Source organism: Giraffa tippelskirchi, chromosome 7, assembly GCF_054371585.1.
Source record: "Giraffa tippelskirchi isolate mGirTip1 chromosome 7, T2T-mGirTip1v1.2.pri, whole genome shotgun sequence".
Lineage (NCBI taxonomy): Eukaryota > Metazoa > Chordata > Mammalia > Artiodactyla > Giraffidae > Giraffa > Giraffa tippelskirchi.
The window spans coordinates 98,409,863-98,435,061 of record NC_137281.1 but is presented as its reverse complement, the minus strand read 5'-3'; the positions used below and the strand labels follow the sequence as shown (position 1 = coordinate 98,435,061).

The 25,199-nt window shown below is 41.2% G+C and overlaps 2 protein-coding genes across 9 annotated transcripts in view; one reads left to right on the top strand and one right to left on the bottom strand.

Moving 5' to 3' along the window:
• EIF2AK4 (eukaryotic translation initiation factor 2 alpha kinase 4) overlaps nucleotides 1-5,470 on the bottom strand; it is a 101,886-nt gene extending 96,416 nt beyond the window's left edge. For all 7 annotated transcript variants that reach the window (XR_014058795.1, XR_014058791.1, XR_014058793.1 and 4 more), the window contains exon 1: nucleotides 5,265-5,470. Coding sequence is in view for 2 of the 7 variants with exons in the window: in XM_081507162.1 (XP_081363288.1) it covers nucleotides 5,265-5,408 (144 nt within the window). In the remaining 5 variants the exon portion in view is untranslated. The remainder of the gene's footprint in view (nucleotides 1-5,264) is intronic.
• A 9,473-nt stretch (nucleotides 5,471-14,943) lies between these two features.
• The window catches only part of GPR176 (G protein-coupled receptor 176), a 121,777-nt gene continuing 111,521 nt past the window's right edge, over nucleotides 14,944-25,199 (top strand). For both annotated transcript variants that reach the window (XM_081507161.1, XM_081507160.1), the window contains exon 1: nucleotides 14,944-16,033. In XM_081507161.1, the coding sequence (XP_081363287.1) occupies nucleotides 15,862-16,033 (172 nt within the window). In that variant the 5' untranslated portion in view covers nucleotides 14,944-15,861. The remainder of the gene's footprint in view (nucleotides 16,034-25,199) is intronic.

Here is a 25,199-nt window from a genome sequence, read left to right as displayed (position 1 = left end):
AAAATAATACTGATAGTAAAAGCTCTCAGTCACTTTCTGTAACCGACCTTGTAAAAATCACGAAGCTCATTCATTCATCTTCTGTTCTCAAGCATTTGCCTATTTGTCAAATGGCCAAGAACAAAAAAACAACAAACTGCTAGATTCCTTAAAAAGTTTAATAACTATGACTCCATTTTAAACAAACATTAAAATATTCAAATCTGAATTCTCCCCAAATTAAATACAAGTAATGTAAGTGGAGGTGATGAATAGATTCAAGGGACTAGATCTGGTAGACAGAGTGCCTGAAGAACTACGGACAGAGGTTTGTAAAGTTGTATAGGAGATGATGACCAAAACCATCCCCAAGATAAAGGAATTCAAGAAGGCAAAGTGGTTGTCTGAGAAGGCCTTACAAATTGCTGAGAAAAGAAGAGAAGTGAGAGGCAAAGGAGAAAGGGAAAGATATGCCCAACTGAAGCAGAGTTCCAGAGAAGAGCAAGGAGAGATAAGAAAGCCTTCTTAACTGACTAATGCAAAGAAATAGAGGAAAATAATAGAATGGGAAAGACTAGAGATCTCTGAGAAAATTGGAGATACCAAGGGAACATTTCATGCAAACATAGGCACAAGAAAGGACAAAAATGGCAAGAACGTAACAGAAGCAGAAGAGATTAAGAAAAGGTGGCAAGAATACACAGAAGAACTGTACAAAAAAGGTCTTAATGACCCAGATAACCACAATGGTGTGTTCACTCACCTAGAGCCAGACATCCTGGAGTGTGAAGTCAAGTGGGTCTTAGGAAGCATTACTACAAACAAAGCTAGTGGAAGTGATAGAATTCCAGCTGAGCTATTTCAAATCCTAAAAGATGATGCTGTTAAAGTGCTGCACTCATTATGCCAGCAAACTTGGAAAATTCAGCAGTGGCCCCAGGACTGGAAAAGGTCAGTTTTCATTCCAATCCCAAAGAAAGGCAATGCCGAAGAATGTTCAAATTACCGTACAACTGCACTCACTTCACATCCCAGCAAGATCATGCTCAAAATCCTTCAAGCTAGGCTTCAGCAGTACATGAACCGGGAACTTCCAGATGTACAAACTGGATTTAGAAAAGGCAGAGGAACCAGAGATCAAATTGTCAACATATGCTGGACATAGAAGAAGCAAAAGAATACCAAATAAACATCTACTTCTGCTTCATTGACTATGCTAAACCTTTGACTGTGTGGATCACAACAAACTGTGGAATATTCTTAATGAGATGGGAATATCCCTGAGAAACTTGTCTGCAGGACAAAAAGCAATAGTTAGAACTGGATATGGAACAACAGACTGGTTCAAAATTGGAAAAGAAGAATGTCAAGGCTGTATACTGTTACCCTGCTTATTTAACTTATATGCAGAGTACATCATGCAAAATGCCAGGCTGGATGAAGCACAAGCTGGAATCAAGACTGCTGGCAGAGGCAGAAATACCAACAACCTCAGATATACAGATGACACCACTTTAATGGCAGAAAGTGAAGAGGAACTACAGAGCCTCTTGATGAAGGTGAAAAAGGAGACTGAAAAATCTGGCTTAACACTCAACACCCACAAAACCAAGATCATGCCATTTGGTCGTATCTCTTCATGGCAAATAGATGAGGAATTTGTGGAAACAGTGTCAGATTTCATTTTCTTGGGCTCCAAAATCACTGCAGATGGTGACTGCAGCTATGAAATTAAAAGACGCTTGCTCCTTGGAAGAAAAGCTATGACCAACCTAGACAGCATATTAAAAACCTGAGACATCACTTTGCCAACAAAGTTCCATCTCGTCAAAGCTATGGTTTTTCCAGTAGTCATGTATGGATGTGAGTGCTAGACAATAAAAAAGGCTGATCACCTAAGAATTGTTGCTTTCTAACTGTGGTGCTGGAGAAGACTTTTGAGAACCCTTTGAACTGCAAGGAGATCAAACCAGTCAATCCTTAAGGAAATCAATCCTGAATATTCATTGGAAGGACTGATGCTGAAGCTGAAACTCCAATACTCTGGCTAACTGATGCAGAGAACCAACTCATTGGAAAAGACCCTGATGCTGGGAAAGATTGAAGGTGGGAGGAGAAAGGGACGACAGAGCATGAGATGGTTGGATGGCATCACTGATGTGATGGACATGAGTTTGAGTAGGCTCCAGGAGTTGGTGATGGACAGGGAAGCCTGGCGTGCTGCAGTCCATGGGGTCACAAAGAGTCGGGCACAACTGAGCGACTGAACTGAACTGAACTGATCCTTATGAAGCCAGTCTACTCTCATGCAACGTAAAGGTGGCATTTCACATTAGTGGAAAAGATTCATACTCAGAGGTAAGAACTTAAAAGAAAAAAAAAAAATTGAAGGAAGCTTTTTAAAAAGTCATGAAAGATTTAAAAGAAAGCCTTGAAGAATTCATTTTTGGTAACACTGGAGCAGGGAAACAACAAACCACAATGACCATGTTACACAATAAAGAAAAAAGATCATTTTGACTATATTGACTATAAGTTTTTAAAAACTGCATAAATTACTTAAATATCAAAATGCATAATCATTAGGGAAAAATATTTTCAATATAATAACATAAAATGCTAATTTTCTTAACACATAAATTAACATATAAATGGTATGCCTCAAGATATAAATAGCTCTGACAAATGAATGAGAAAATAGACAACAAAGTGTAAAAATAAACTAAACAACATCAAAAAGTTCACAGAAAAAAAACCATGGCTTACAGACAAAGGTGGTCCTAATAATTTATAACTAAAGAAGTAAACATGTTTCATCTGTTTATTGGCAAAGATGAAAAAGTTGGACGTCTACAATGTTGGTGAAGATGTAGGTAAAGAAGTACTCATACACTACTGGTGGGCCCAGAAACAGAAGCAAGGTCTTAGGAGGAAGGTTGGTAATAGCTATCAAATTATAAATGAGCAGGCCTTTGGCTGACAGAAAATTAGCCAAGATAATTAAGTTAACAATATATTTATAGCTTCAGAGGAAATTCTATTTTAAACTAGCAGTGTCCAAACTTTAGTATGTAAAACAATTTTTAGCATGTATTCCCAAAATGTTTATTTATTAATGATATATATATATATGCTACTAAACTAAAATCTACATTATAACACATCTCTCAAAAAGAAGTTTAAAAAACTTCGGATGTTTAAGAAATTAAAGTTTACTCAGGTCAATAATCCTGAGCTGAATTTACTGGCAGCAAATTTGGCCTGAACTGACATGAGGCTATTATAGTCTTTATCCATCCCATTGAGGGTGAACACTTGAATATTCACACGTTTCACTGCCCTTGATTCTGGATGCTGCTGCAGACATTGAGGGAGGTATAAGATAAGCATGGAATGTGCACACATGGCCATGAATACAAACACTTCTGAATTCTGAAACCTATCAAGCCTCAGGGTTTGGATAAAGGATTGTGGACTTGAATAATCTTCCCCTAAAGACTAGCAAGTAAAAAGTACCTGTTGAATGATTACATTCTTTTTTTTTTTTTTAACTTTTTAAAACTTTTTTTTTAATTGAAGTATAGTTGATTTACAATGTTGTGTTAATTTCTGCTGTACAGCCAAGTGTCTCAGTTATACACATACATACACTCTTTATATTATTTTCCATTATGTTTTATCCCAGGATACTGAATATAGTTCCCTGTGCTATACAGGAGGATTTTATTGTTTATCCATTCTATATGTAATAGTTTGCATCTACTAACCCTAAACTCCTAGTTTATCCCTTCCCCATCCCATCCCTCTTGGCAACTCCAAGTCTGTTCTCTATGTTGAATGACTACCTTCTGATTCATCCTTATAACTACCAATTATCTGCTTGTGCGGCCTAGCAAAGTGTTAAGGATATTTGCCCATGTACCTCAGGGTACAGCTATCTGAATTCTTCCACCTGCCTCTTACAGTCTTGGTTTTATTTACTATACTATCTTGTTATAAAAGCCACCAGCTACAAATTGAGATTACCGGTATCCCCACCTACAGCAGTTCCTTGTTCTTTTCTGTTTTCTTGTAGTCTTAGGACCAGATAATTAAGCTGTGTAAACTAAATACACTGTCTCTGAATGAAGTCTTAGAAGCTTTGTACTGAGTCCCAATGTATACTCTGTGACACATATTTTAGTTAAACTTCCTGGTTCTCAAGGGAACTGAGAAGTTACCAGATCACCAGAAAGTTACACTATTATTTTATTATAAGTACCTATAAGGGGAATATTAACATTTCTACTATTTCAGTCTTAAAATAACTCTTGAAATTAAGTACTAGGAAAGTAAGCTCCCTGCGGGATGAGGGTTTGGTTTGGTTTGTGCTGGACTATATTCCGAATACCTAGAACAATAAATAGTTAAGGAAGGAACACATTGGGTGAGAGAGAGAATGTTTTGCCCTGACAGCTCCAGAAGATCCTAGATCTTGAGCAAATCCTGCATGTGCTAATAAAGTGCATGTTGTAAAATGCCACATTTAAAGGCAGATGAAGAAAGGTACTACTTTTTAAAAAATACTGTAGATACAATAGTTTGGCAGATAATGCTTCAAGGGTGAGAGAAAATCTGTATCAGCAGCTTAAAATGTGCCTTATTTCCAGACAAAAAGGAAACTATTTTAGCCAGATGCCGTTTTAAAAGGTTTGGACTCAGCACACTCCCTCTTCATTACAGCTAAGAAGAATATGTTCCATTTTCTTGAAGGAAGGCACAGAGGAAAGTTCCTCCACACCGCACAACACAGTGAGGATGCCCGAGGAGTACAGGGTAATTACACGGCTAACAGTTCTGAACACAAACCGCAGGGTGAGACTTCTGATTAAGGACATCAATAAGATCTGTGCAAGATCCCTCAAAGCGTTCCCAAAGTTGCAATGGGTCCCCATGAATGCTCTGTTGTATCAAATCCAAGGAGACAAGACAGTAAGGAGGCAGGTATGTTATTTAACGTCAGTGGGAATAAGAAGCAAGGCCAGGTAAAAAGGGAGCCGATTTAGGGGAAAGGCTGTAAGAGAACTTGTCCCAGGCAAGGGTTCTGAAGACCCGCCGTGCGGCTGCGGGTGCAAGGACAAAAAGTGAGCGCGGGTGGGTCGCGAGGGATGAAACAACTCCAGAATCTGAACTGGGGGTCGGGTGTTCGCTTCCGGCAAGGCCGGGCGGGCCTAGCCGGGGTAGATCGCGCCAAGGGAGGCTGGGCCGCAGCACGCCAGCCCCGACCAGACAAGCCAAGTTCCTACCCGTCCGCGCGCGTCCGGCCTCAGGTCCTGGAAGTCGGCGCCATAGATGGCCTCCAGGGCCTGCAGCTCGTGGTCCTGTCGTTGCGGGTAGCTCTCCGGCGGCTCGTCCCGGCCACGCCCGGGGGCCCCGCGGCCCCCGGCCATAGCAGTGCGCTAGGCCAGGCAGAACGGCCTGGCGGTAGCGAGTGGGCCCCAGGCTCCACTCCGGGGGCGGGATCGTGGGCGGGGCTTATAGCCGGGGCGGGCCTGGGGCGAGGCTCCGACCCGGAGGCGGGGTCAGGGATGAGGTTAGGGGCTCTAGGCTAGCGAGAAGGATTGGAGCAGGGGCTCCACCCGCGGAGGGGGCGTGTGGGCGGGGCGCTGAGTCGGGGGCCACGTCGGAGTTGGGGTGGGTACCTCCGGCAGGAAGACTAATCTAGTACTGCTGTGTGCTGTGTGCTCAGTTGTGTCTGACTCTTTGCGACCCCATTGACTGTAGCCCACCAGGCTCCTCTCTTCGTGGGATTCTCCAGACAAGAATACTAGAGTGGGTTGCCATTTCCTTCTCCAAGCTAGTACTGTTAGCGCGCGAACAGCTGTGGTGTGTGAGCGAAGCTGCGGGAGTTTGGCCTACATTTTTCCGGGGGAACCTGAGCGGAGGAACTTGCAGGAACAAGAGAGATCAGATTAATCAGAATGGAATGATAATGGCAAAGAGTATGGTTTTTACGAAATAAGTCTCTTAACAGAAGTGGCTGTTGGAACTCCCTTACTCTTGCAAGGGTAGGAGACGAAACAAGAGTCAGACTTTGATGGATTTTCCAGCCTCTTTGACTCACCTAAAGCCTTCCCAGAAGACGACCAGGAGTGAAAATTGTGACCAACACTCCTTCGCCCCTGTTTTATACCCTCACACTCGTCCCCTTAATCATAGATTCAACATCGCAGTGCGTGTTCTTTGTCCCTATATGCCCACCCTATACCACCATGCAGTTTCAACTGAAAAATGTTGTTCTACTCAGACATCTTATGAGCAACATTCCCAGGAAGAGAATTATGTTGCTTGCCCAGTTTGCTTGATGTAAATTTAAGAGGTCTCTCTATTGCGTCCTGTCTCCAATCATATTTTTTCAAGTTTATAAAATAACCTATCTACCTGGATCTTGTCATTGCATTTCATCTTCAATTGGCTACTAATGCTGCATATTGATTTAGAATAATCATATCATATTACCTCAAGTTAGATTTAAGTGACATTTCCTTCTGCCTACCTTGCTTACCCATATGTGTGTTGTGTTAAGTCGCTTCAGTCGTGTCTGACTCTTTGCGACCCTACGGACTGTAGCCCACCAGGCTCCTCTGTCCATGGGAATCTCCAGGCAAGAATATTGAAGTGGGTGGCCATTTACTCCTCCAGGGAATCTTCCCTACCCAGGGATTGAACCCACGTCTCTTATGTCCCTTGCATTGGCAGGCGGGTTTTTTAACAGTAGCGCTACCTGGGCTTACCCCTATGTTGTTGTTGTTGTTAGTCACTCAGTCATGCCCGATCCTTTGCGACCCCATGGACTGAAGCCCACAGGCTCCTCTGTCGATGGGATTTTCCAAGTAAGGATAATGGAGTGGGTTGCCATTTCCTTCTCCATATACTGTTTGCTAAATAATGATTATTTAATTTTCTTGCTGTCATCTATATACTCAATTTTGGCCAGATAACACAAGGCACTAGTTTGACCCAAGGCCCCTTCAAATCTTCCCTCCCTGGGGGACCTGTTTGTTTTCCTTCCAGTGATGCCTTTCTAGGTAAATAGCACCACCGCCTCCCCAGCCCAAGCCAAGTAAGAGGAATCCTGGACGTGGAGAGAGTTACCATTTCTTTCATTCATCCACTTCAGTGTATCCCACTGACACTAACTTGGTTCAGTTACCATAATCTCTTCCCTGGATGACTTCAGCAGTTGGGAAACTAGTCAGTGCTTTCATTCTTGCTCCACTTTAAGCCATTCTTCCTATTGCAGCCAAAGTAATATTTCTAAGTAAAAAATATGATCATATCACTCCAATCCCTAAAATTCTTCCATTTCTCCATTTAAAAAAAATTACAATACTCTAATTATGGAGATTGTCACACATACATTAAAAGCAGAGGAAATATTATCACCTGCCCATACTTGTCACCCGGTTTCAACAAATTTAGATATCCTGCCAATCTTATTTAATTTCTCCCCTCTCCTCAGCCCCCAACACACACACACACACACACACACACACACACACACACACACACACACACACTCCTCCCTAAGAATGAATCTCAAAGAAAATTTCAGACATCATATCATTCTTTCTGTAAACACTTAGGTACATATCTCTAACAGATGAGGATATTTTACAAAGATAACATAATACTATCCTTACACCCTAAAAAATAAAGATTGCTTAGCATAATTTAATATCCAATTTATGTTCAAAATTCTCCATCTGTCTAAAATTAGAATCTGTACTGGATGCTGGACCCAAAGCGATACTATCAGAACAATCAGCAAAATTTGAAGAGGGTCTTGTGGATTAGACAGCAGTATTATATCAGTGTTAATTTCCTGACTTTAATGGTTGTCCTGTGGTCAAATAGAAAATGTCCTTGTTATTAGGAAATTTCCACTCAAACCTTAAGGGGTAATAGGTTATTACAGTTCCAATTATCTCCCAAGTGATAGAAAATAGAGGCATGATAAATCAAGCGTACATGTCGACCACTGGGGGATTTAGGTGGCGGATATATGAGAATTCTTTGAATAATTCTTATCTTTTATGTAAGTTTGAAATTATTTCAAAGTCAAAATTTCACAACAACAGCAACAACAAAAAACTTGGCAAGCTGCTTTCCAAAGTGGGCATTCCCACCAGTTTATGAGAATTCTTTTTTAGTCTACATCTTTGCCAATAATTGTTAAATTTAAAAAACTGTAATTGGTGTGTAGTAGTATCTCATTGGGAGAAGGCAATGGCACCCCACTCCAGTACTCTTGTCTGGAAAATCCCATGGATGGAGAAGCCTGGTAGGCTGCACTCCATGGGGTCACTAAGAGTCGGACACGACTGAGCGACTTCACTTCCACTTTTCACTTTCATGCACTGGAGAAGGAAATGGCAACCCACTCCAGTATTCTTGCCTGGAGAATCCCAGGGATGGCGGAGCCTGCTGGGCTGCCATCTGTGGGGTCACACAGAGTCGGACACGACTGAGGTGACTTAGCAGTAGCAGTAGCAGTATCTCATTGTGCCTTAATTTACATTTTCCTGATGGTAAATAATGTTTGTCAGCTTTTCATGTGCTTATTTGTCATTCATATATCTTGTCTATTCACACCTTTTGTTCATTTTACAAATTAGGTTGTTTGTTTCCTTATTATTGAGTTTTGAGAATCCTTTATATATTCTGAAGTAAGTCCATTATCAGATATGTAATTTGCAAAGATTTTCTCCCAGTCTGTGGCTTGCCTTTTTATTATCTTAACAATGTTTTACAAAGAGAATAGTTCTTACTTTTGAGGGAGTTCAGTTTAACAGTTTTGATCTTTTATGAATCATGTTTTATCGTCCTATCCAAGACATTTTTGCCTAACTCGAAGTCACAAAGATTTTCCTCCATGTATTCATCTAGAACTTTTGTTGTTTTTGGTTTTACATTTAGGCCTATCATGAGTTTTAGTTAAAGTGTTAAACATATACCAACCATATGACTAGGTATTTATTTATGAAAGAGAAATGAGAGCATATGTCTATATAAAGACTTGTAACTGAATGCTCATAGCTCTTAATCACCAAACTGAAAACAAAAAGTGATGGCCAAATTGAGGTAAAAACAAACTGAGATGTATGAATAAAATCAACAGAACACTATTCAGCAATAAAAAGAAATATGCTATGTATGGTAATAACATGGATGAATCTCAAAATAACTTTGCTGAGTGAGAGAATCCAGACAAAAGAGTACATACTGTATGATTCCACTTATACAAAATTCTAAGAACAAACAAACTTAGTTATAGAAAGAAGGTATGCGATTGCCCGGGGTTAGGATGACAGAGGTGAACCACAGGAAGGGATTCCAGAAGAATGGAGTGATGGATATATTCATTATCTTAATTATGATGATAGTTTCACAGGTGTTTGCATATATCAAAACTGATCAAACTGTACAATATATGCAATTTATTGTATGTCAGTTATACCCGTCCCAGGAGTGTTAATGGTAAAGAACCCACCTTCCAGTTCAGGAGATGCAAGAGAGTTGGGTTCAATCCCTGGGTCGGGAAGATCCCCTGGAAACGGGCATGGCAACCCACTCCAGTATTCATGTCTGGAGACTCCCGTGGACAGAGGAACCTGGTGGGGTACAGTCCACGGGGTCACAAAGGATCAGACACAACTGAGCAACTAACACTGTTGTATGTCAGTTATACCCTAATAGTCTGTTAAAAGGAAGGGATTTGTTTTGTTTTGTTTTACAGTGCTTTGTACTGGGATCCAAACAAGGTCCACACATTGTATTTGGTTGCCTTGTGTGAAATAGCAGCAGGGTTCGGATCATTCGAAAGTAAAGACTGCTCTTTTGCCTGGCTTTCAGCAAATAACCTGTAAACTCTTGGAGCATTCAACCTGCTAAGAGTGCTTTTTTATAAGTGGGCTTCACATACAATTTTCAGGACACCCCAAGATTTCTTATTCTCTAGCCCTTCCTTAAATCCTTAGATCAGTTCTCCAAGGAAGAGTCTCTATTTACCTGTGCCCTCCTTGTTTCTCCAAAGTATCACTACATCTCCTGGACTTGCTGTTTACCCTTAATTTTCCAAGGGAAAACTCCCAGATTGTTGGTCATTGTCTCCAAATTTTAAAATTATAATCTCATTCATTCCTAAAGGATATTTTCACTGTATATATATAGAATTTGGGGTCAGTGGTTCTTTTCTTCCAGCACTTGAAAATGTTATGCCACTTCTTGCTGGCCTATGTAGTTTGAATTAGATCTCTACTATCATTCACATTGTTTTTTCCCTATAGATAAAGTGGCGTTTCACTATGGCTACTTTTAAAGATTTTTTTCTTTGTTTAAGTGTCCAGAAGTTTGATTATAATGTGTCTTGGTATAGATTTCTTTGCGTTTATCCTGCTTAGAGCTCACTTAGCTTCTTGAATCTGTAGGCTTATGATTTTTGCCAAATATGGGAAATCTTCATAGTCAAATCACCTCTTTGAATACTTTTTCTGCCCTGCTCTCTTTAGGTTCTCCTTATAGGAAGTAAAAGCATTTACCTGTTCTTATAGCTCTCTCTGGCCTGGCAGGAGTAGGAGAGGCAATGTGGCTCCTGCTGCTCAATAAAGTGTGAAATAAAAACTGCCCTTTTTTGGCATCACTTTGTGGGTATTTGTATGTAGCTACATAGTTATATACTCAAATGAATCTTGCCCTTTAAATTATGGAATAAGTTAAGTATATATTTTTAATCCAAAACTGTGCAACTACTTCCCAGTCATACTATTTTATAATCATATCTCCTCTTTTAGCAAAGAAGATACTTTCTTGACTTCTTAATTCACCAGAATCGATCTTTGATCATTTTTGGCTCTTTTAAAAAATTTCAAATTTATTCTTAAAGAATATATTTGTCACCATCAGTGAAAGAATGTTTCCCTTTGTGATATAGGAAAGAATAGTCCAGCTTCTGAAGTTAATTATAAAAGAGAGTCCCCCATAGTATTGAGAAATCATACTGTTCTTCAACAGTTAAACAGTTTCCCAAGGTGACTTTTTTAATGGTGATAGATAATATTTATGGATATTTTATTTTTGGCATACTTGCTATTAAAAAATTAGTCAGGTTGCTTTATAATCACTAAGTGTATATGTGTGTGTAAAATTACTGAGGCTTTCTGGGGGAAGAGGTATTCAGTCTTTCACCTTCTAGGTATTCTGAATGAATTTAATAGCAATCCATAGGTACAATGACTGTTACAGACTGAGAAACTGCATTAGGAATTATAGATGCATATCAGTAGAAAACCATTTCCTAGTCCACATATTGAGATAATTTGGAATATGAAAAGGACTGTCTTAGGATCTTTTAAACAAATAATTGCTTTGATGATAATTTAACTTACACCAGACTAAAAACCATGAAGTAAATGTATTTAACCCAATAGTGTAAAAGCTAAATCTTGGACTTCTAAATCTTCAAACAAAATTTCTCTAAAAGCCAATTGTGTATTTTGTTAGTAGCAAAGTAAGTGGTTCTTCCGTTTTTTTTTTAAATACAGGACTTGTTCAGCAGTATTTTATTCATATCTGCAAAGGGAGAATTGCTTAAAATGTTGCCAGATAATGCTTTTTTTCTTTTGATATTTGTCATCTTTAAACATCAGTAAACAGGATTCAATCTTACATAGTTATGGTTTATTGATTTTGTATGGTGTGCCAGGTACTGTTAGAGATTTTCATTAATTTAGTATTTTATTGTCCTCTAAAGAGCCTTGCGGAGAAGGAAATGGCAACCCACTCCAGTACTCTTGCCTGGAAACTCCCATGGACGGAGGAGCCTGGTAGGCTGCAGTCCATGGGGTCGCTAAGGGTCGGACATGACTGAGCGACTTCACTTTCACTTGTCACTTTCATGCATTGGAGAAGGAATGGCAATCTACTCCAGTGTTCTTGCCTGGAGAATCCCAGGGACGGGGGAGCCTGGTGGGCTACCATCTACGGGGTCGCACAGAGTCGGACACGACTGAAGTGACTTAGCAAACAGCCTTGCAAAATAGGCATTTTTTATCCCTACTTGATAGAGGAGGAAACTGAGCTTAGAGAGGTCATGTAAGTGCCCAGTGTCACAAGTAGAAATGGGGCAATAGGCATTAAAACCCAGGTCCAACTGCCACCATCATGTCTCTCCTCCTTGCCCCCTCCCCCATATTATACTCTTTACCTTGAGGGAGTTGGTAGGTTTGCCTGTGTAAAGAGACAATCTGGGTATGCTAAGCTTAAATACTCCCCAAAGAAGCTATTTAAATGACAAATTTGTTGGAGACCAGTAGGTTTTTGGACATGATAAACCCAATAATTTAATTCAGAGATGCCCAGGGGCTATATTATGAGCTACCACTTTCATTTTACAAGCACCTAGGATATCCTTATTGCCACCAATATACACAGATTTTTTTTTTTTAAAGTCCTAACTCACCTTCTATTTTCCAGAAATAAAGTCTATGCTCTTTCAAATATGCAGGCCCCAGTTTTCAGGATTCTATCTGCCAGGATAGCCTGGTTTATGCCCTGATAATGAGCAGCTCCAAAAATCTTGGTTGTTTAGTATAATAAATATTTATTTCTTGCTTATATAAAATTTTATGTTATGTCTGGGTGGATCTTGAGGGCATCTGCAACACCCACCCTCCCAGTATGGTGACTCAGAAGCACAGGCTGCTTCAGTATTTGAGTTCTTCCAGTTCAACACAAGTCCCCTTCCACAATCGCAATGGAAGGCAGCAGAGAGACTTGAGAATCACAACCGGCTTTTCACTACCACAGCCCAGAAATGATTTGTCACTTCTGCTTACATATCATTAGTTATTGTAGTCACATGACCTTGCCCATTTGCAGGGGCAGATGAGAGAAATAGTTTTCTGTGCGCTGATAAGGCTTAGACAGTATATACAATATGCCTGCAATGCAGGAGACCTGCATTCTATCCCTGAGTCACTAAGATCCGCTGGAAAAGGAAATGGCAACCTGCTCCAGTATTCTTGCCTGGGAAATTCCATGGACAGAGGAACCTGGTGGGCTGCAGTCCACGGGGTCACAAAAGAGTTGGACATGACTTAGTGACTGAACAACAACTACAAATACCGAAAAGGAGAGGAGAATGAGATACCACTGAACACTAGTGATGTCTGCATAATAACTTGCAATTATCTATGTCTGTTGTATAGGTATAGAATAAGCCATTTGGAACTAGAACTACTTAGTCCAGATGAGTAGCCAGCAGCCATAAGGCTCCCTCTTTTCTTAGCATACTGCTTCTTGGGTTTACTGCTGCAAAACACTCCCAGCTTTTTTCTTGTCTCCACCTTTAGTGAGAGGCCATGCAGGGACATGTGACAGTGTAGTGTTGGGGACACGAGGGAGGAGGAAGAGACAGTCAATGATGAAAGGGAACAAGGAAGGGGGCAATAAAACTCATAGGCTCCTCCTCACTTCCCCCAAACCTTTCCCTTGGTCTTTGCAGTTATCTCCAGTCCCTTTCCATCTCTTCTTTCCCCTTCCCAAGTCCCTTCCTGCTCTTTGATACATAGCCAAGAAAGTCGGAATCCAGGAATTCTTCTGAACATAAATGGATCCTATATCTTTCTATCGGTATGGAAATACTTATCAGCACCCATATGCTAACACTGGGAAGAATGAAGGTGTCTTTGGCGAGCCCTTTCAAGAAAAGTAATTAGGTGCAGAGGGAGGTGGGAGGGGGATTCAAGAGGGAGGGGACACATGTATGCCTGCGGCTGATTGATGTTGATGTATGGCAAAACCCATCACAATATTGTAAAGTAATTATCCTCCGATTTAAATAAGAAAAAAAAGAAAAGTAATTAGGGTTACCAGGGAAAGAGAAGTAGCCCTATGGTGGCATGATTAGCCTTGAGACAACCAAGAAATAACTGTAATTTTAATCAATTCGTAAGTTATTGTCCTGGGACCAAGTCCTACCCATTACTATGTCAAAGCCCTCTACTGTGTCCTTCACTTGTTAAAAAAAAAATGTCAAACAGGCAAATTTTTAGTGGTCTTTTCATCTCATTTCTCCTTTTCTCCCCCCCCCCATCCTCTGTTTGGATGCCATACCTGTTCCTTTTCCCATTAGGCTTCTCTTTGCCATTTCTTTCTCGTTTACTTGGTCATCCCAGCTTCCCAATTGTTTGCATCAGCGGGCAGAAAGTTGCTCACTCCTTAATCCCAGAATCCACCCTGTTGGGGTTGGGGTGTGTCAGGGTGTGTGTATGTCCCTATGGACTGTATCGTGTGTGTGTGGGTTGTGTGTGTGTGTCCCTATGGGTTGTACCCTATGCGTGTGTGACCCATGGACTGTAGACCTCCAGGATCCTCTACCCATGGAATTTTCCAGGCAAGAGTATTGGAGCGGGTTGCCATTCCCAACTATGCAGGATCTTACCCACCCAGAGATGGAACGCTAGTCTCTTATGCCTCTTGCATTGGCAAACGGATTCTTTACCACTGCACCACGAAATGGGACTAAATGAAAAGGCCCAGGAAACTGGTGCACTGGATTTCTAAATCCCATCTTTCTTAAATAACTTCAGCTACACCTAAGGCCTGATGGACGAGACTGGGCTCCCTGCCCAGGTGGCAACAACAACGTGGAATTATCAGCCTCAGGCAGCCCCAGCTGAAGAGATAAGGAGTAGTTAACGACAGCATTAAAAGATGCGAAGCCCCGGAGGAGCACCGGGCTTGTCCATCGGAGCCAGACCCGGCTCCTCAGTGCCTGCCATTCCCCGCCTATGCTGTCAGAATCGTTGGTGGGGAGGGGGGGCAAGATGGCGCCGTCCTTCCCCTCTCCCAGGCTGGGCGTGAGGGCGGGGCCGCACGCGTCACGTGACCGCGCTCGCAGGCGGCGCGCTCCCCGTTGCCCCAGGCGCACGCCTGGAGTCCGGTGGCCTTGCAGAAGGTGGCTCTGCACTCTTTAGGGGTCTCTTCTGGTGTCCCCCGCAAAGTCTGGAGGCTCTCTCGCTGCAGCTGAGAGCCAGAGCGGGTCCAGGAAACGGGGCACTGGGCCATGCAGAAGCAAAGGGGCTGCAGAAGAAGATCCCTGCAGCCCGCGCTGAGGCAGGAAGTCTGAGCACTCAGCAAGGGGCTGGGCAGGAGACCTCGCGGGCGTTCTGAGGGACAGCCGGGCCGGGCGTTGAGGGCGAGGCGATTGGAGAGGTTCAGAGCTTTCCACTCTGACCATGAGCGCTGTGAGGGACTCCAGGGTCCCCTCGGTACTCCAAGCATTTGACTTGGACATTTTCCGGTTTCCCATGGCCATCTAGCCTCGAAGCCAGCAGGACTGAAAAAGGGTTTCAGCCAAATGTGTTCTTCCCTCTGAGGAGAGGGCCTGAGTCTGTCAGTCTGAGGAGACTCGAGAGGACTCTCCCGGTTTTCGGTGGTAGCAGCTGAGGTTGAAGAGGGCGGCGGGAGCAAAGAGCGCCCTCCTTGACTATCAGAAACCTCCTGTGTTTCCTTTTCTGCTAAGTGGGCTTGGCCGAGCTGACCACCCAGGAGGGACGCACGACGCTCGGCGGGCTCTGACCGTGCCGCCTTCATGTGGCTGCTGATGGGGACCCGGGAGGGAGCGGGCATGGGGCGAAGCCTCGCCCTCTCAGCTCCCCGCCTCCCAGGAGCCGGGGCTGGCGATGTGGAGACCTAAGGGGACGCGCGGCTGCCCGGGGTTCTCCAGGACTCCACCAGGCACCCGCGCGTTCCTCGGCGCCCGGGGCTGGAGAAGGTGGCGCCGGGGTCCGAGGCGAGCCCACGGGCGGGCGACGACTGAGCGGGAGCCCCAGCCTCGCCATGGGGCATAACAGTAGCTGGATTTCCCGAAATGCCAGCGAGCCGCGCAACGTGTCCAGCGCCCAGGCGGCGGGCGCCAACAGCAGCGCGCTCGGGGAGTTTGGCGAGGCGCAGCTGTACCGCCAGTTCACCACCACCGTGCAGGTCGTCATCTTCATAGGCTCGCTGCTCGGTAAGCCACCCGCCTGGGCGCCTCCCGGGTGGGCTTCCCCGAGAGCACAGGCTCGGAGAGCCGGGATCGGGGGGCGCTGGAGCCTCCTTGGATTTCGGGGTGCCTGGAAAAAGTGCAGATAGTTGAAGGAGGTTTAAGAATGCCAGGGTAACTGAAGGGAAGTTAAGCAGATATGGTCGACTGCAGCCCCCAAGCTGGAAACAGAAGAGTTCCGGTAGGGTTTGGTCCCGAGTGGAGGACCGCTTGCCTGGTCCCGGCGGAGGTCAACCTCTCCAGGCGGCTCTTTGTGGACCGCTTTGGGATGGGCACGGGGTTGTGCCCATCATACTTAACATCCTGGGTACCATGGCGGGGCGCTGGCCCGACCTCTTGTTTACAAATACAGAGACATTTACAAATACAGAGCCCCAAAGCTTCAGTTGTGTTGCTGATGACTGATGTGTTTTGCGCTCCTATCTATTCTTTGTATACATTTCTGTTTTTTTCCCCAAGAACCTTATTTTGCGCGCTTTTTAAAAAATGGCTTGCTTCTTCGGAACACCAAGCTCCTGGTAAACAACCTTGTGGAGTTAAGCTCTGTGTTGCCTTCAGATGTTTTTAAACCCCGAAACGAAATAAATCCCAATATACTTTTCTCCCTAGTTTTTTTGTTTGTTTGTTTGTTTTTAAAGTACAGGATAAAGGCAGGACAAAAAACACAAAACACTACACACAACAAATTTAGGAATACTTGTTGGGGGAGGAAAAGACCAACGAAATGAAATGAGTGGTTAGTAAAAATGTTAGTGCACTAATGTGAAAATTACCTGAACTTCTGGTAGCTACTCTTTAAATGATAAATGATACAATGAATATTCATTTTTGTTGAGATTTGTTGTTCATGTTGCATATTACCTGTAAATATGTGGCTTCCTTTCAAATATAAATTCTCTGATAATGGCATTTATAAGGTTGTGAAAAAATTGTTTGTAATTATGTGTGACATTATAGCCAAGAGCAGTCTTAAAGTTTCAAAATAGGAATAGATTACTTTCTTGTAGACACCTGTGAATTTCCATGGAAACCAAGATAATTGACATCAAAAAGACCATGAAACATCAACTATACCCCAATTTAAAAGAAAAAGAAATAATAACACACTGTAGTAAATAAAAAAACAGACTATGGGAGAATTGTTTTCAATTTCCTTATGTAACTTCTCTAGTTGTCATCATCCTGTCCCTTTCTAGCATATTTATCTTTCACTTTTTGTCATGAGGACATTTTCAGGAGCTGACACTAATAGTATATGTAGATTTATGTGTGTATGTTATGTGTATTTATGAGTGGAATATATATGCACAATAACAAAGCAAAAGCTTGTGTCCCAAATATTTTCACTATTCACTTAACAAACAATAAACACTGAACACCCAACTGGGTATCAGGCACAATGCACTACAGATTTTTGAGAGTTAAATTCTAGTATTGCCACATTTACTTAAAGAGTAGATTATTGGGGAGGCAGTAGAAGTGGTTGCATTTTTATTTCTGCATTTATTCTGCATATATCTGCATATATGTATGTGTATATATACATATATATGAGAGAGAGAGAGAAGGAGAGAATGTTTTGTTTTTTCCACTGGTAACTTTAACCCTGAAGAAAGATGGTGCCTAGAGAAGTTTTCTCATAGGTTGAATCTAAAAACTTTAGTACTATTGAAAAACTCCGGGAGTTGGTGATGGACAGGGAGGCCTGGCGTGCTGCGATTCATGGGGTTGCAAAGAGTCGAACACGACTGAGCGACTGAACTGAACTGAACTGAACTATTGAAATAGCAAACAGAGCATGTATATAAAGGACAGAACAAACAATGCACAGTTAACTAATGCTCTGCTTCCCATGTACTTTCAGTTCTGGTAACTTGCATTGGATTCAGGAATTCCTAGGTAAATATGCCCTTAATTGAACTTTTTCCACACAACACTTTAATTGACATGCAAAAACTACTTTTATGGGTATCTTCAAAGAGAAGACTGATTTTGCTCCTGATCTTTGGTTATATTTGACTTGACCTAGTCAGGATTCCCCCTCACATATGACTTAAGCCCTTCTAAGAGAGAATTCCATTTGCTCCTTTTTATTTTTTATAAGAAGTATGCTGCTAAGTCGCTACAGTCGTGTCCGACTCTGTGCAACCCCACAGACGGCAGCCCACCAGGCTCTGCCATCCCCGGGATTCTCCAGGCAAGAACACTGGAGTGGGCTGCCATTGCCTTCTCCAGTGCATGAAAGGGAAAAGTGAAAGTGAAGTCGCTCAGTCGTGTCCGACTCTTAGCGACCCCATGGACTGTAGCGTACCAGGCTCCTCCATCCACGGGATTTTCCAGGCAAGAGTACTGGAGTGGGGTGCCATTGCCTTCTCAGATAAGAAGTATAAATATGGTTAAATTTCTGGAAATCAAAAGTCAGAGAACTTGTGCAAACGTGAAAGGCATTTCTGGTTTTCATAAAAGCTTAGCTACATAGCATTGCCCTGTGCACTTGTTACTGGTATTATTTGTTCATTTTTCTCTGAGGATTTGACCCATACAAACATGTCTATGTCATTAAATCCTGGTAAATGCCAGTTGAGGCTCTCAGAGCTTAAGTTCCAGAGCCATGTGTAGTCAGTTGCATGGCAAGTAAACTTGGGAAGCCTAGTTTCATGAAGACCCAAAAGAGAGAAAAATTATCCCAGAAGAATCTAGGATAAAAAGTAAACAGAAGAGTGAATAGTATCTGGAATAGCATATGACACTGATTTAATCTGCTTGTTTCCCCTGTCTCTAAACATGGGAGAATGAATTTTTCCCTTTAAGTAAATTCAAATACACTTCCCATATTGTCAACATAGATTTTTTGTTGGGATTTCCAGAAACCTGCCATATGTGAAAATTTCTTTGTACTGTTGACATCTTACAGCTTCTTTTGAAAACTGTTTTAGTGCCTTATATGAGAAAAAATAACATCAAGGAATAGCTATAATATTTCAATTCTAGGGAGCATTATTTGCTGTGTTGAAAATGAACTCAAGAATTGTATATAATATTATTCAAATAATGCCTTTTGAAGGTTTGTGTGAGTTAGTGTCTCTCAGCCTTTTTGTGCAACATCTTGGGATATCTTCAGATATACTGTAGATTTTGAAAGAGAGTCAAATAGTTTAGATTGCCCGTTGATAAATATATAGCACTAGTAGTGAGCAATGTGAAATCAAAGACTCTAAAAGAATTGGAACCATCATTTCCAATAAATGTTTTGGATCTAACTCCTCAGAGTTGATCTTTTTCTTTTCCCTTATTCTCTTTGGATTCCCAATCCAAGGACCTAGAGAGCTGGACCCTTTCTGTTGCTTTGACTTGAAAAAGGTCAGTGGCTGTGACCTAGTGTATTACCTCTCAGCTGCTTCTGGACAGATTGCCTCTTCCCTGTTGTTATCATCATTGGAAGCATTAGATTTTTATAAATAAATTTTCTCTTATTTAAAGAAAATTAGCACTGTAGACAATAGCCAACAAGTGTGTATCCTACCCTGAAATTTATTTTAAAATAGAGAAATCAGCCTGCCGTCCTCTTGCCAAACCACCATATGTACAGTTCTTAATTTTAACCTATCTCCCTTTTCCTTAGCAATAGTCTACAGTGAACAGACTATAGCTATGTGAAGCTGATGACCTCAAATAAAGGTTCAGGTTTTCTGTTGTGTGATTTCTTGAGATGGTCATTGAAGTAATAATTTGAAAGGAAAGAAGGAGGGAAATTATATGTTGAATTGATCTGACAGATGATATGGAGGAACACTATTTTTGTTCATGATTGTCTATAATTATTCAAAAAAACTATGTTGAGTACCAGCAGTGTTCATGGCATTGTTTGACAGAGAAATATATTTGTGCTTTTGATACTAGTTGAAATTAACCAGTTAATACCTGGCTAGTTCTTGGAGCTCCTTAGTTAAATTTTTGAGAGAAACAATGTTACTGCTAGTTTGTGTTCATAAGGCATACATACCAGGATGATTTTCCATAATTATATACAATATAGTATGTTGGCCATAATTATAGCCAATAACAATGTAATATCAACAGTCTGTATACATACATACATACATATACATATATATATATATGGCTTCCCTGGTGACTCAGTGGTAAAGAATTCAGTTGCCAATGCAGGAGATGCAAGAGACATGGGTTCAATCCCTAGGTCATGAAGATCTCTTGGAGTGGGAAATGGTAACCTACTCCAGTATTCTTGCCTGGAAAATTCCCTGGATGGAGGAGCCTGGCGATCCACAGTCCATGAGGCCACCAAGAGTCAGACACAACTGAGCACGCATGCGTGCGCGCGCACAGACACACACACACAATATATATGATAGTAAATATGATAATATATATGATACTATAATATAATAAATATAGTGTTGTTCAGTTGCTCAGTCATGTCCAACTCTTGGCAACTCCATGAACTGCAGCATGCCAGGCTTCCCTGTCCTTCACCATCTCCAGAGCTTGCTCAAACTCATGTCCATTGAGTTGGTGGTGCCATCCAGTCGTCGTGTTTTCTGTCATCCCCTTCTCTTCCTGCCTTCAATCTTTGCCAGCATCAGGGTCTTTTCTAATGAGTCAGTTTTTTGCATCAGGTGGCCGAAATACTGGAGTTCCAGCTTCAGCATCAGTCCTTCCAATGAATATTCAGGATTGTTTTCCTTTAGGATTGACTGGTTTGATTTCCTTGCAGTCCAAGGGACTCTCAAGTTCTTGTCTTTTCCTACCCCACAGTTCAAAAGCCTCAATCCTTCAGCGCTTAGCGTTCTTTATGGTCCAACTCTCACATCCATACATGACTGCTGGGAAAGCCATAGCTTTGACTAGATGGACCTTTGTTGGCAAAGTAATGTCTCTGCTCTTTAATATGCTGTCTAGATTGGTCATAGCTTTTTTTCCAAGGAGCAAACATCTTTTAATTTCATGGCTGCAGTCACTGTCTGAAATAGTTTTGGAGCCCCCAAAAATAAAGTTTGTCACTGTTTCCATTGTTTCCCCATCTATTTGCCATGGAGTGATGGGACTGGGTGCCATGATTATAGTTATTTGAATATTGAGTTTTAAGCCAACTTTTTCACTCTCTTCTTTCACTTTCATCAAGAAGCTCTTTAGTTACTCTTCATTTTCTGCCATAAGGGTGGTGTCATCTGCATATCTGAGGTTATTGATATTTCTCCCAGCAGTCTTGATTCCAGTTTGAGCTTCATCCAGCGCGACATTTCTCATGATGTACTCAGCATGTAAGTTAAATAAGCAGGGTGACAGTATACATCCTTGATGTACTCCTTTCACGATTTGGAACCAGTCCGTTATTCCATGTCTGGTGCTAACTGTTGCTTCTTGACCTGCATACAGATTTCTCAGGAGGCAGGTAAAGTGGTCTGGAATTCCCATCTCTTGAAGAATTTTCAACAGTTTGTTGTGATCCACACAGTCAAAGGCTTTGGCATAGTCAATAAAGCAGATGTTTTCCTGGAACTCTCTTGCTTTTTCTATGATCCAGTGGATGTTGGCAATTTGATCTCTGGTTCTTCTGCTTTTTCTCAATCCTTCTTGAACATCTGAAAGATCTTGATTCGCATACTGTTGAAGCCTTGCTTGGAGAATTTTGAGCATTACTTTGCTAGTGCATGAAATGAGTGCAATTGCATGGTAGTTTGAACATTCTTTGCCATTGCCTTTCTTTGGGATTGGAATGAAAACTGACCTTTTCCAGTCCTGTGGCCACTGCTGAGTTTTCCAGATTCGCTAGCATATTGAGTGCAGCACTTCCACAGCATCGTATTTTAGGATTTGAAATAGCTCAGCTGGAATTTCATCACTTTCACTAGCTTTGTTTATAGTGAGGCTTCCTAAGGCCCACTTGACTTCACACTGCAAGATGTCTGACTCTAGGTGAGTGACCACACCATTGTGGTTATCTGAGTCATTAAGATCTTTTCTGTATAGTTCTGCGTATTCTTGCCACCTCTTCTTAATATCTTCTGCTTCTGTTAGGTCCATACCATTTCTGTCCTTTATTTATTCTGCCCATTTTTGCATAAAATGTTCTTTTCATGATATAAATATATATATATCATGATAAATATCTTTACCATAATTATAGCCAGTAATAATGTGATATCATCAGCCTTATTATACTTGCTTTTTTCTGTTTTTGGTATATCTAGAAACCTAGTAGATTACTTCAAGAATAAGGTGTCCTGAATTGACCTAAGGAGTTTGAAGTGCTGAGGTCAATAGTTACTAGCCTGGGTAGATGAACTCCTAATATACTGACTCAAGCTGCCTCATGTTGCCTTTGATTTCCATATGCTATATGCATTTCACCACCCCATTCTTTTATAATATTATTTGTACTATGCAGGAAAGCAGTCTGACTTCCATCTGAATGAAGTGCTTTTGATAATCCTTTGTTTTTCCTTTCTAGGCCTTGAATTTACCAATTCTTTTGGAAATTCTACTGTGAAAACATAAAAAAAACTTTATTAAAATTAAAATTCATGTATTACACATTTCAGCCAATTATAATATACAGTTCACTGGTTTTTAGTATATTCATGGAATTATGCAGCCATCACCACTAATGAATTTCAGGAAACTTTTTAATACTCCTCCCCAAAGAAATCACATATCCATAGTAGTTGCTTCTTGTTTCCTCTAAATACCCTGAGCCCTAGCTAGCCACTGTGCTGCCCAGCCATTCCTATCTGTTTCCCTCTCCTTTCATCTCCGTATTCTCTGAGACACAACAGTATTGAAATTAGGCCAATTAATAATCCTACACTGGCTTCTAAGTGTCCACGTGAAAGGAAGAATTGCATGTATCTCACTTTACATCAAAAGCTAGAATGATTAAGGTTAGTGAGGAAGGCATGCTGAAAGCTAAAATAGGCTGAAAGTAAGGCTTCTTGTGCTAAACAGTTAGCCAAGTTGTAAATGCAAAGAAAAATTTTTGAAGGAAATTAAAAATGCTACTCCAGTGAATACATAAATAGTAAGAAAGTGAAATAGCCATATTGCTGATATGGAGAAAGTTTAGTGGGTTGGGTAGAAGATCAAACCAGCCACAACATTCTCTTAAGCCAAAGCCTAATCCAGAGCAAAGCCCTAACTTTATTCAATTTTGTAAAGGCTGAGAGAGGTAAGGTAGCTTCAGAAGAAAAGTTTGAAGGTAACAGAGGTTGATTTATGAGGTTTAAGGAAAGAAGCCATCTCCATAACATAAAAGTGCAAGGTGCACCAACAAGTGCTAATATAGAAACTGCAGTAAGTTATCCAGAAGATCTAGCTAAGATAATGAATAAAAGTGGGTATACTAAACTACAGATTTTCAGTGTAGACAAAACAACTTTGTATTGGAAGAAGATGCCATCTAGGACTTTCATAACTAGACAGGAGTCAGTGCCGGGCTTCAAGCTTCAAATAGGCTGACTCTTATTAGGGTTTAATGCAGCTGGTGACTTGAAGTTGAAGCTGATACTCACCATTCTGAAAATCTTAGAGCCCTTAAGAATTATTCCAGATCTACTCTACCTGTCCTCTGTAAATGGAACCCAAAGCCTGAATCACTGCACATCCATTTACATGGTTTACTGAATATTTTAAGCTTACTGTTGAGACCTACTGCTCAGAGGAAAAGATTCCTTTTAAAATATTACTGCTCATTGACAATGAGCTCTTGGGCACCTAGTCACCCAAGAGCTCTGATGAAGATGTGCAATGAGATTCATGTTGTTCTCATGCTTGCTAACGCAATACCCATTCTGCAGCCCGTGGATCAAGATGTACTTTAGACTTTCAGGTCTTATTCTTTAAGAAATATATTTTGTAAGGCTATAGCTGCCAGGATAATGATTCCTTTGATAGATCTGGGTGAAGTAAATTGAAAACCTTCTGGAAAGGATACACCATTCTAGACACCATTAAGAACATTTGTGATTCATGAGAAGAGGTCAAAATATCAACAACAACAGAGGTTTAGAAGGAGTTGATTCCAAGCCTCATGGATGACTTTGAAGGATTCAAGACTTCAGTGGAGGAAGTAATTGCAGATGTGGTAGAAACAGAGAGCTAAGAATTAGAAATGGAGCCTGAAGATGTGACTAACTTGCTGCAATCTCATGATAAAATTGAACAGATGAGAACTTACATCTTATGAATGATAGGGAATGTAGTTTTCTTGAGATGAAATCTACTCCTGGTAAAGATGCTGTGAAGACTGCTGAAATGATAGTAAAGGATTTAGAATATGACATAAATGTAGTTGATAAAGCAGTGGCAGGGTTTGAGAGGATTGACTACAACTTTGAAAGAAGTTCTGCTGTGGGTAAAATCCTATCAAACAGTATTGCATGCTACAGAGAAGTCATTCAATAAAGTTTTTTTTTTTTTTTGGTGTATCTGAACATCTATTAAATAGATTTTCTCTTGTAGACACTTTATTTTATAAATAACAGTAGGTATAACTAGTAGTATTAAAGTAGTGTGACCTGTAAAGTTTGTAGACATTTTAAAAAAGAGTTTGGAGTAAATTACACACATTAAAAAATTTGAAATATGGCAATAAACTATTTTTTAATTGAGGTATGTACATTGTGCTTTTATACATGCTATTGCACATTTAATAGACTTACAGTACAGTATAAACATTCATATCCACTAGGAAACTAAAAAATTCATGTGACTCGCTTTACTGCAGTATTCCCTTGTTTGCATTGGTCTAGAACTGAACTGATGGTATTTTGGGGGTATGCCTGCATATGTTGAGAGTTAAGGTATAGTAGGGCTTCCTAGGTGGTGCTAGTGGTAAAAGAGCCTGCCTGCCAATGCAGGAGACATAAGAGACGTGGGTTTGATCCCTGGGTTTGGAAGATCCCCTGGAGAAGGGCATGACAACCCACACCAGTATTCTTGCCTGGAAAATCCCATGGACAGAGGAGACTGGTGGGCCACAGTTCATAGGGTTGCACAGAGTCAGACACAACTGAAGTGACTTAGCACAACACAGCACAGAACATTTTAATGCTGGTAGACAAAGCAACTAGCTAATTGTCTGAAATTTTCACCTTTAATTATTATTATTATTTTT